At 45.8% G+C, this 12569-nt stretch overlaps 1 protein-coding gene across 2 annotated transcripts in view; it reads left to right on the top strand.

The window, feature by feature from the left end:
* The first annotated feature begins 523 nt into the window (after window positions 1–523).
* Window positions 524–12569, top strand: part of LOC142724184 (NELL2-interacting cell ontogeny regulator 1-like) — a 69655-nt gene continuing 57609 nt past the window's right edge. For both annotated transcript variants that reach the window (XM_075848957.1, XM_075848962.1), the window contains exon 1: window positions 524–605. In XM_075848957.1, the coding sequence (XP_075705072.1) occupies window positions 555–605 (51 nt within the window). In that variant the 5' untranslated portion in view covers window positions 524–554. The remainder of the gene's footprint in view (window positions 606–12569) is intronic.

A 12569-nucleotide genomic window follows, 5' to 3' on the forward strand; every position in this document is an offset into this window, starting at 1 on the left:
GGGGTGTAATATCCACAGGGGCTGTGTGTGGCACTATGTACAGGGGACTGTGTGTGGCACTATGTACAGGGGACTGTGTATGTCACTATGTACAGGGGGCTGTGTGTGGCACTCTGTACAGGGGGCTGTGTGTGGCACTATTTACAGGGGGCTGTGTGTGGCACTATGTACAGGGGACTGTGTGTGACACTATGTACAGGGGACTGTGTGTGGCACTATGTACAGGGGACTGTGTGTGGCACTATGTACAGGGGACTGTATGTGGCACTATGTACAGGGGACTGTGTGTGGCACTATGTACAGGGGGCTGTGTGTGGCACTATGTACAGGGGGCTGTGTGTATGTGGTGTTTTACAGTGTGTGGTATTATTGTATTCAGGCGCGCAGACTTTTGTGCTATTATATTTAGGGGCACAGTATGTGGCACCATGATAACTTTATTTTCATTTATAGGTGTGGAAATGTTGGAAAAGTGAGGAGTTGAAGACATCTGAGTGGCAAATTCTGCAGAAATCAGTCATGGCCGGTAGACGTCGTCATGTGCTCTGGACCGGATGGAGAAGAAAAGAGGAAAAAAACTACTAGAATCTGAGACGTCGTCACATGTGAGTCACTAGATTTATAGAGAATCTGTCACCTCTCCTGACATTTTTTTTATAGGAAATCCTTGTATTTCACAAAAAGTCTTTCTGCAGTCCAGGACTGATAGACAATTCCTCTTGTCAGGAGGATGTGTCCCAGCACAGTGTGATCCTGTAAGTATGTAGGGACACAGCCCTGTGACAAGGGGAATCCATAACACCCATTTGTTAATGCTTGCCCAAAAAGGTAGTGTTAAAAATAGTTACGGCGCGGCAGGATGGCGGTGCGCAACGGGGGCCCAAGTTTGGGTAACTGCCCAGGGCCCATCGTCTACTTAATCCGCCACTGGCTACAGGCTATCATAAGCTGCGGCGGTTTTAACCTACTCAGCGGGCAGAACGTTGGCCCATCCGATGCCGCGGTGTCACCTTGACGGATCGCCATGACTATCCTCAGGTTGTGTTGTGCGGCTCCAGTTGCAGCATCGGCACCTATTGCAGCGCATGATGTCACTTCTCCTTGACCTTTAAAGGGGAGTTGCTCCTGGAATTCACTCTTGAGCTTACAGTCTAATAAAGCGCGTTACATTTTTCAAACTAAGCAACTATGTGTTATCAACATTATCATATATTATCATGGTCCTTAATCAGGTTCCACTTTGATACCATGATGCATTTCACCAAAGCAAAGATCCTGTATCCTTTGCAACTTTGTCCTAACTCCTCTGGGTGAGCACGATCTCAGAATAAGATCAGAATTTGAGGTTCCACCTTAAGATATTTATAGAGAGTAATATTACATTTGAATGGATTTCGCAGGTTTTTATTTCTCTTTTTATACACCCTCAAATCTTATTTACTTTTGCAACTGCTGCTTGACATTGAGTAATGCTACTTAACTTGTTTGTAACCATAGTACCCAACTCCTTCTCTCTTTCTGTTATCCCCAGATTTATTTCATTTCAAAATAACCTGTCACTAGGTCATATAAGTTGAACTGGATTAGTGACCTAAATAGCGCTGTCTCCCTGATTCCAGCGCTGCTTTTTTTTTCCTGGACCCCCATTCCCGTTCCAGAGAAATGGCCACGGTTGTGTTGGCTCCCTCTATTCTAATTTGCTGTAGATAGTCAACAGAGTGTGAACTAGCATCAAGCTGTCTCGTGCTTATTGGTCAGTGTGGGTCCAGGAAAAATCAGGGAGACAGCGCTATTCTGGTTAGTAAACCAGTTCAACTTATATGACCTAGTGACAGGTTCTCTTTAATGTATGTGCATAAATACTATTACTGTGACCTAGGTGAATTGCTTTACTTTTATCAAAATCAATTTTTTATATGCCATGTTCTTGCCTATACTGCCACTTTTTGCAGTCCTGAATAAATATATATTTTTTCTGAAAATGCTTTTTAAAGGAACAAATATGTTTACTGGCTCATTTGATAAATTGCTGTTCCGCTTAAAGGGATTGTCTTATGACAGACATTTATGGCATATTCACAGTACCTCTAGTACCCACACCAATCTCCCGAACGAGGGTCCCCCAACCCCCGTTTTGACTTGTGAGGTGGCCACTAGCCTCTACATCCAGGTGGAGAATCAGTGCAGAGGAGGACGGGATTTCTCAAACAGCTGAGCCCGCTGAGCTTTGCTGTTTCTGTAACTCTTATTCACTTCTATGGTCAGCAAGCTCGGCTGTTTCCGGAATATTGGCCACATCTCCATTGATCCTCCACCTGGATAAGGCAGCCTGTATGACGGAGTCAGAGCACACCCATTTGGGAGATAGGTGCGGGTCCCGAGCTGGAACCCACATATATCAGACATTTATGGTATATGCTATGGATATGCCATAAATGTCTCTCATGAGACAACTGTCATGAAGGGTCTGTGGACCCACTCGGTCGTACCGCCTTGGCGGTAAGGCAGCTGCCCAACAGGGAGCAGGTGAGAGTCTATAGTTCTATAGGTACCTGTGGCAGCTCAGACAGCAGCAGGGCAGGCTCGGCTGGGACTAGGTAGCAGGCGGGCGTCAGGCGAGGTAAAGCAGGTCAGACATGAATGCAGCACGGCACGACTTTGGCACAGCTTGGTACTAGACCAGGATGGTATGGAATGTAGGAACTGGAACAGGAACTGGAACAGTGACTGGAGCAGGGACTGGAACAGGGAACACACTAGGAGGCCATCACAAAAACAAACTTAGGGAACACAACAACGTTCAAGCATCGAACTAGGGGCTGGACCCCTCTTATATTCCAGGGTACTCATGGGTCAAGGTTTGTCCACAATGTCCGGTGTGCGCGCGGCCCCATTATGAGCAGGAACGAGCATGCGCGCGCACCCTACGGGATCCAGTTGAAGTGAGTGGACGTGAGCGCTGGCGTCTCCTGAGGCGGAGGCTGGGGCCAGCGCTTGCTGACTCGTGACTGCAGCTGTCAGGAGGGGAACAGAGCTGACAGCCCGCAGCCACGGACATTACAGTATCCCCCCTCTTACGCCCCCTCTTCTTGGGACCAGAGTGAGAGAGAAACTTATTCAGAAGAGTAGGAGCATTGAGGTTCTCCTCTGGCTCCCAAGACCTTTCTTCAGGACCAAACACCCTCCAATCCACCAAATAAAAGGTCTTTCCTCTCACTTTTTTGGTGTCCATGATCTCTTGAACCTCAAAGGTGTATGAAGGGCCGCTGGATGCAACCACAGGGCTAGGAGTCTTGGTGTAGCGGTTCAGGACCACCGGCTTCAGGAGGGATACGTGGAAGGAGTTGGGGATCTTGAGGGTAGGAGACAGCCGAAGCTTATAGGCGACAGGGTTGATCCACTGTAGGATCTCAAAGGGTCCGAGGAACCTGGGGGCAAACTTGCATGATGGCACCCTTAGTCGGATGTTCCTGGAAGACAGCCAGACCCTCGTGCCAGGAGGAAACTGAGGAGGTTCTCTTCTCCTTGTGTAAGCCTTCCGTTTCATTCGGTCAACTGCCATTAGGATGAAGGATCGATAATATTCTGTTGACTCTCCAAGGTGTCTTCCGTCTCGAAATACCTGGACAAGGCATCGGCCCCCACATTCTTGTCGGCCGGGCGATAATCGAGCTCGAACTGAAATCTAGTAAAGTACAGTGACCACCTGGCCTGACGAGGGTTCAGCCGTTGGGCCGTCTGGAGGTAGGTCAGATTCTTGTGGTCTGTAAAAATTAGGATCGGATGAGCTGCGCCCTCTAATAGATGTCTCCACTGTTCCAGAGCCAATTTGATGGCTAGTAACTCCTGATCCCCAATCGAGTAGTTGCGTTCTGCGGAAGAGAAGAGCTTGGAGAAATATCCACATACCCTTGACTTGCCCTTGGGACCTCTCTGGAACAAGAGTGCACCAGCACCGACAGAGGATGCGTCCACCTCTAACGAGAACTGCAGAGAGATATCCAGATGATGGAGGATAGAGGCTGACGTGAAGGCACTCTTCAGGCTGTTGAATGCGGACTCTGCCTCGGGAGTCCACACCTTGGCGTTCATACCCTTCTTACTAAGGTTAGAGATAGGAGAAGTCAGTGAGGAGAAATTCGGAATAAACTGCCTGTAAAAATTTGCGAATCCCAGAAAGCGCTGTATGGCCCTCAAGACTTGAGAACGTGGCCATTCCAGAACAGACTTTACCTTCTCAGGATCCATCTCGAGGCCTCGATTCGAGACGATGTAGCCCAGGAAGGGTAGCGCAACTCTGTCAAACACGCACTTCTCCAGCTTGGCATACAGACGATTCTCCCTTAATCGTAGCAGAACTTGACGGACATGTCTCTGGTGCGTTATAGAATCTGGAGAAAAGATCAAGATGTCATCAAGGTAGACTACAACACAAACATAGAGGAGGTCACGGAAAATTTAATTCGCAAACTCCTGGAAGACCGCGGGAGCATTACACAGGCCGAAGGGCATTACTAGATACTAGGGTCCATCACGGGTGTTAAATGCAGTCTTCCATTCATCACCCTGGCGAATCCAGACTAGGTTGTAAGCCCCACGCAGGTCTAGTTTAGAAAAAATCCTAGCACCACATATACGATCAAACAGTTCAGAGATCAGTGGCAACGGATATTTATTCATTACCGTGATCTGGTTGAGACCTCTGTAGTCAATACAAGGACAATGAGAGCCATCTTTCTTCTTGACAAAGAAGAACCCGGCTCCTGCCGGTAAGGAAGACTTCCGTATGAAGCCCCTCTCCAAGTTCTCTTTCACATAGGCGGACATGGACAGAGTGTCAGGCAAGGAGAGAGGATATATACCCTACCACGGGGAAGGGATGCACCAGGAATCAGTTCAATAGGGCAGTCATACGCCTGATGTGGAGGCAATGTCTCCGTCTCCCTCTTGCTGAAGACGTCCGAAAATGCAGCATAATGACTCGGCAGTCCTGCCAATGACCGAGGTAGCGAAGGCTGAGCCGAACGAATCTGCACCAGGCAATGACCTTGATACTCAGGGCCCCATTGGAGAACCTCTCCAGAATTCCAGTCCAGGACTGGGGCATGCAGTCGGAGCCAGGGCAGACCCAGCAACACAGGATTAACAGCTTTGGATAGCACATAGAAAGGCAGAAATTCGGAGTGAAGGACTCCCACTTGGAGCCTCAGCGGCTTGTCACAGCTATAACTGGGTCTGGCAGAGGTAGTCCATTCACTGAAGCAACTGTCAACGGGCTCTCCAGGGGTGTAGTGGGCAATTGCAGATGGTCCACCAGATCTCTGCGGATGAAATTAGCAGTGGATCCAGAGTCCAAATACGCAGAGACCTGATGCGTTCTCTCGCCGGACACTATGGTCACAGGTATGGACAATGTAGACGGAAGTCCATCTTTACCCAAGGTTTTCAGTCCTAGCAACTCTAGGTTTTGGGATCTTTGGGGACACAGGCGCACAAGAGGACCATAGAGACCACAATAAAGACAGAGTCCAGATGTGCGTCTGCGTTGCTTCTCCTGGATGGATAACTTATGCTGGTCCATTATCACAGACTCTTTAGGCGGATCGACATCTGAGGACAGCAGGGGTTGCTGCAAGGTAGGAACCAAACTGGGACGGGCTCCCTCCCGTCGAACCTCTTGGAGGCGTTCCCGGATCCATATATCAATCCGGGCGGCCAGAAGGATGAGGCCGTCCAGGGTAGACGGCAGATCTCAGGCGGCAAATTCGTCCTTAATTCTGGAAGCCAGTCCATGCCAGAATGCAGCCACCAGAGCCTCATTGTTCCATAACAGTTCTCCAACCAGGGTGCTGAAGTGGATGGCGTACTCACTCACGGAGGTGTCTCCTTGGCGTAGGTCAATCAAAGATGGTGCTGCCGATGAGACTCGACCAGGCTCCTCAAATACCATGCGAAAAGTCCAGAGGAAGGCTTGGAAGTCATGGGTCTCTGGGCCTTGTCTCTCCCAGATAGGGTTCGCCCATGCAAGAGCCTTGCCGGTGAGGAGAGAAATGATGAAAGCGACCCTTGTGCCATCGGATGAAAATGTTTTACTATACAGGCTGAAGTGGATCTGGCACTGGTTCAAAAATCCACGACAGGTACTTGCTTCTCCATTATAGTGGTCAGGAAGTAGCAAAGAAACACGCGGGTCAAGACTGCCAAGAGGTGTAGTCGGAGGAACAGCAGCTTGTGCCTCCTGCCGACGTGCAAGGATGTTCAACGCCTGGAGGAGTTGGTCCTGTCGAGACCGGAGGTCTAGCATATCCGCTCGCATCTCCTGTGACGTCGTCATGGTCTTGAATCGACCAGCGGGGTCCATGGCCTGAGACAACTTTCACGAAGAGTCTGTGGACCCACTGGGCCGTACCGCCTTGGCGGTAAGGCTGCTGGCCAACAGGGAGCAGGTGAGAGTCTATAGTTCTATAGGTACCTGTGGCAGCTCAGACAGCAGCAGGGCAGGCTCGGATGGGACTAGGTAGCAGGCGGGCGTCAGGCGAGGTGAAGCAGCTCAGACGTGGATGCAGCACGGCACGACTTTGGCACAGCTTGGTGCTAGACGAGGATGGTATGGAATGTAGGAACTGAAACAGGAACTGGAACAGGGACTGGAGCAGGGACTGGAACAGGGAACACACTAGGAGGCCATCACAAAGACAAAGTTAGGGAACACAACAACGCTCAGGCATCGAACTAGGGGGCTGGACTCCTCTTATAGTCCAGGGTACTCACGGGTCAAGGTTCGTCCACAATGTCCGGTGTGCGGGCACCCTACGGGATCCGGCTGAGGTGAGTGGACGCGGGCGCTGGCGTCTCCTAAGGAGGAGGCTGGGGCCAGCGCTTGCCGACTCGTGGCTGCGGCTGTCAGGAGGAGAACGGAGCTGACAGCCCGCAGCCACGGACATTACAACAACCCCTTTAACCCCTTCCCGACATCCGCCGTATATATACGGCGCTGTCGGGAGGGGCTTCCCGCAAAGCGCCGTACATGTACGGCGCAGTGATTGTGTGGGCTCAGAAGCAGAGCCGGCACCATCACCGCGGGGTGACAGCTGTATTATACAGCTGGCACCCTCCTGTAACTGCCAGGACCGGAGCTATTCTCCGATCCGGCAGATTAACCCCTCAGATGCTGCGCTCAATAGAGCGCAGCATCTGATAGGTTTTCACCCGATCGGCAACCCAGTGATGCAATCGGACGCCAATGCTGTGGCAATCGGACGCCAGAAAATGGCGTCCGAGTCTGCCTTGTACGGGAGCCGATGAGGACCCGCCTGCGGCGAGTCCTCATAGGCTTGCTGTCAGTGAATAACTGACAGCGCTAATACACTGCACTACATATGTAGTGCAGTGTATTAGAGTAGCGATCGGGGCATCAGGCCCTCATGTCCCCTAGTGGGACAAGTAAAAAAAGTAAAAAAAAGTAAATAAAAATGTGGTAAAACAATAAAAACACACACATTTCAAATAAAAATAAAGCTAAACTGACTTTTTTCCCATAGTAAGTCTTTTATTATGGGAAAAACAGTAAAAATAAAAAAAACTATACATAATTGGTATTGCCGCGTCCGTAACGACCCAAACTACAAAACTGTTATGTAATTTATCCCGCACGGTGAACGCGGTAAAAAAAAAACATGAAAAACAGCGCCATAATCTTTGTTTTTAGGTCACATCTCCTTCCAAAAAATGCTATCAAGAGTGATCAAAAAGTCACATTTACTCCAAAATAGTACTAATAAAAACGACAATCCTTCCCGCAAAAAATAATCCCTGACACCGTTTTGTGCACGCAAAAATAAAAAAGTTATGGGTCTTAGAATATGGCGACACAGAAAACAAATGATTTTATAAAAAAAGTGATTTTATTGTGCAAAAGCCGCAATACATAAAAAAAACTATACATAATTGGTATCGCGGCGTACGTAACGACCCAAACTACAAAACAATTGTGTAATTTATCCCGCACGGTGAACGCCGTAAAAAAAAAACATGAAAAACAACGCCAGAATCTTTGTTTTTAGGTCACATTTCCTTCCAAATAATGCTATAAAAAGTGATCAAAAAGTCACATTTACTCCAAAATAGTACTAATAAAAAATGACAATCCGTGCCGCAAAAAATAATCCCTGACAACGCTTTGTGCACGCAAAAATAATAAAGTTATGGGTCTTAGAATGTCGACACAGAAAACAAATGATTTTATAAAAAAGGTGATTTTATTGTGCAAAAGCTGCAATACATAAAAAAACTATATAAATTTGGTATCGCCGTAATCGTATCGACCCGCAGAATAAAGCTAACATGTAATTTAGGGCGCACTGTGGATGCCGATAAAAAACCCAATAAAAAACGATTCCAGAATTGCTTGTTTTTGGTAATTTCCTTTATCAAAAAATGAAATAAAAAGTGATCAAAAAGTCGTATGTGTTCTAAAATGGTACCAATAAAATCTACAGCCCGTCTCGCAAAAAACAAGCCCGCACACCGCTCAATCAACTGAAAAACAAAAAAGTTACGGCACTAGTAATGCGGTGATGAAGAAACATGTCAATGCGCAGGCCGGAGGGGAACATTCCTTCAGTTTCAGGGCCCTAGTATTTAGGAACTAGGAAAGGGAAGGAACATAGCACATCCACTGGAAGCGAGGGCGCCCGTATTATACCAGCGCAAAACTTTCCCAGCAAAATTTCCCAAACTACGAAGGAGAAAAAGTCCCCAAAAGGTGCAGAGCGTTACAAAAGGGGCATAAGAAAGAAAACCGTTTATCAGTGTGACGCCGGCCTGTGCATAACGGATCGCTTCACAGCGTAACACACATCTATGGATAATTGTATTATTTACCCCATTATTATACCCTCTTATTATACCCTGATGTACTCCGCACAGATTACATATACTCTGATGTACTCCGCACAGGTTACATATACCCTGATGTACTCCGCACAGATTACATATACCCTGATATACTCCGCACAGATTACATATACCCTGATGTACTCCTCACATATTACATATACCCTGATGTACTCCTCACATATTACATATACCCTGATGTACTCCGCACAGGTTACATATACCCTGATGTACTCCGCACAGATTACATATACCCTGATATACTCCGCACAGATTACATATACCCTGATGTACTCCGCACAGATTACATATACCATGATGTACTCCGCACAGATTACATATACCCTGATGTACTCCGCACAGATTACATATACCATGATGTACTCCGCACAGATTACATATACCATGATGTACTCCGCACAGGTTACATATACCCTGATGTACTCCGCACAGATTACATATACCCTGATATACTCCGCACAGATTACATATGCCACCACATTATAAACGGAAATACCAGCAAAACTCCAAACAGAACTATTACCAAGCAAAATCCATGCTCAAAATGGCGGTCTTTCCCTTCTTAGCCCTACAGTGTGCCCAAACAGCAATTTATGGCCACAAGTAAGGCATTACCATACCCGGGAGAACCCGCTTAACAATTTATGTGGTAAGATTCTCTAGGGGCACAACATCTTGTGCGGTGAATGGGCAGATCAGTGGAGAAATTGCAATTTTCACTTTGCACCATCCACTGCGTATTCATTTCTGAAAAACACCTGTGGAGTCTAAATTCTCACTACATCCCTTGATAAATGCCTTTAGGGGTGTAGTTTCTAAAACGGGGTCACTTTTGTTTGGTACATCAGTGATTTTGCAAATGCAACATGGCGTCAGCAAACCATTCCAGCAAAATCTACGCTCCAAAAGATAAATACCGCTCCTTTTCTTCTGAATGCTCCCATATACGTAAACAGCCGATTATAACCACATATGGGGTGTTACCGCACTCGGGAGAAATTTCTTTACAAATGTTGGGGGGCTTTTTCTTCTCTATTCCTTGTAAAAATGAAAAATGTGTATCTAAAACGACATCTTGTTGGAAAAAAAAATTATTTTTCATTTTCATGGCTTAATTCTAATTAATTCAGCAAAAAACCTTTGGGATCAAAATTTTCACTATACCCCTAGATGATTCCTCAGGGGGTGCAGTTTCCCAAATGGAGTCACTTTTGGGGTGTTTCCACTGTACTAGTACTACAGGGGCTCAGCAAATATGACATGACACCCAGAAACCATTCCAAAATCCAAATGGTGGTCCTTCCATTCTGAGCCCTACCGTGTGTCCAAACAGATGTTTGTGACCACATGTGGGGTATTGTTTTACTCGGGAGAAGTTGCTTTACAAATGTTGCGGTGCTTTTTCTCCTTCAGTCCTTGTGGAAATGAAAAAAAAATACCTAAACCTACATTTTCTTTGAAAAAATGTAGATTTTCATTTTTACGGCCTACTTACAATAAGTTCTGTAAAACACCTGTGGTATCAAACTGCTCACTGTACCCCTAGATAATTTCCTCATGGGGTGTAGTTTCTAAAATGAGGTCACTTGTGGGGGGTTTCCACTGTTTTGTCCCCTCAGGGGCTTTGTAAATGCGACATGGCCTCCGCAAACCATTCCTGCTAAATTTGAGTTCCAAAAGCCAAATGGTGCTCTTTCCCTTCTCAGCCTCGCCGTGTGTCCAAACAGCCGTTTATTACCACATGTGGGGTATTGTTTTACTCGGGAGAAATTTTTTTACAAATTTTATGGTGCTTTTTCTCCTTTAGTCCTTGTGGAAATGAAAAAAAATTAGCTAAACCTACATTTTATTTGAAAAAATGTAGATTTTCATTTTCATGACCTAGTTCCAAAAATTTTTGCAAAAAAACTGGCCGGTCAAAATGCTCACTGTACCCCTAGATAAATTCCTCGAGGGGTATAGTTTCCAAAATGGGGTCACTTGTGGGGGGTTTCCACTATTTTGTCACCTCAGGGGCTTTGCAAATGCGACATGGCCTCCGCAAACCATTCCTGCTAAATTTGAGCTCCAAGAGCCAAATGGTGCACTTTCCATTCTAAGCCCTGCCGTGTGTCCAAACAACCATTTATTACCACATGTGGGGTATTGTTTTACTCGGGAGAAATTGCTCTACAAATGTTGTGGTGCTTTTTCTACTTTAGTTCTTTTGGAAATGAAAAAAAATTAGCTAAACCTACATTTTATTTGAAAAAATGTAGATTTTCATTTTCATGGCCTAGTTCCAAACATTTTTGCAAAAAAACTGGCCGGTAAAAATGCTTGCTACACCCCTAGATAAATTCCTCGAGGGGCGTAGTTTCCCAAATGGCATCACTTTTGGGCGGTTTCCACTGTTTTAGTTTCACTAGACCTGTTCAAAGCTGACATGGTGCCTAAAATATATTCTAATAAAAAGGAGGCCCAAAATCCACCAGGTGCTCCTTTGCTTCTGAGGCCGGTGCTTCAGTCCAGTAGCACACTAGGGCCATATGTGGGATATTTCCTAAAACTTCAGAACCTGGGCAACAAATATTGAGTTGCATTTCTTGGGTAAAACATTCTGTGGTACAAAAAAAATGGATTCAAAATGAATTTCTGGAAAAAAATAATGAGCTTTGTAAATTTCACCTCTACTTTGCTTTAATTCCTGCGCAATGTCTAAAGGGTTAAGAAACTTTCTAAATGCTGTTTTGAATACTTTGAGGGGTGCAATTTTTAAAATGGGGTGACTTATTGGGGGTTTCTAATATCTAAGGACCTCAAAGCCACTTCACAACTGAACTGGCCCTTGTAAAAATAGCATTTTGAAATTTTCTTGAAAATGTGAGAAATTGCTGCTAAAGTTCTAAGCCTTGTAACGTCCTAGAAAAATAAAATGATGATCAAAAAATGATGCCAATCTAAAGTAGACATATGGGGGATGTTAGTTAGCAACATTTTTGTGTGGTGTAACTGCCTGTCTTACAAGCAGATACATTTAAATTGAGAAAAATGCTAATTTTTGCAATTTTTCGCTAAATTTTGGTGTTTTTCACAATTAAATACTGACTGTATCGGGCAAATTTTGCCAGTAACATAAAGTCCAATGTGTCACGAGAAAACAATCTCAGAATCGCTTGGATAGGTAAAAGCATTCCGGAGTTATTACCACATAAAGTGAAACATGTCAGATTTGAAAAATGAGGCTCTGTCAGGAAGGTCAAAAGCGGCCAAAGAGGGAAGGGGTTAATATGTGTAAAAATAACAACCCATAATATTTTTTCTTTTAAATTCAACGCGGTTTCTGCACTGCTGGTGCCATGTTCCACAGCCGGATCTTATTTACTTGGTCAGCACAATGATACTGAATATCTAACAGTAACAACCATTTAATGACCGCAGTGGTGATGTGACGTCCATATTGACTATACCACTCTGGCCAGCCATTTTTTTGTTTTTGTTACCTAGGATAGAAGGGCCTGATGTTTGTCATTCCCTTTTCTCCAGAGGTTCAACTTGAAGTACCTGGGCCCCAATCTTGGCCGCATTTGCCACTAGGCATGCACTGCCTAGGGCATCCACCAGTGGTCAGGTCATTTACAGGATAGGGGGTGCGCTTCACCATCACGTCTAAG

The sequence above is a fragment of the Rhinoderma darwinii genome, chromosome 1, assembly GCF_050947455.1.
Source record: "Rhinoderma darwinii isolate aRhiDar2 chromosome 1, aRhiDar2.hap1, whole genome shotgun sequence".
NCBI classification, from domain to species: domain Eukaryota; kingdom Metazoa; phylum Chordata; class Amphibia; order Anura; family Rhinodermatidae; genus Rhinoderma; species Rhinoderma darwinii.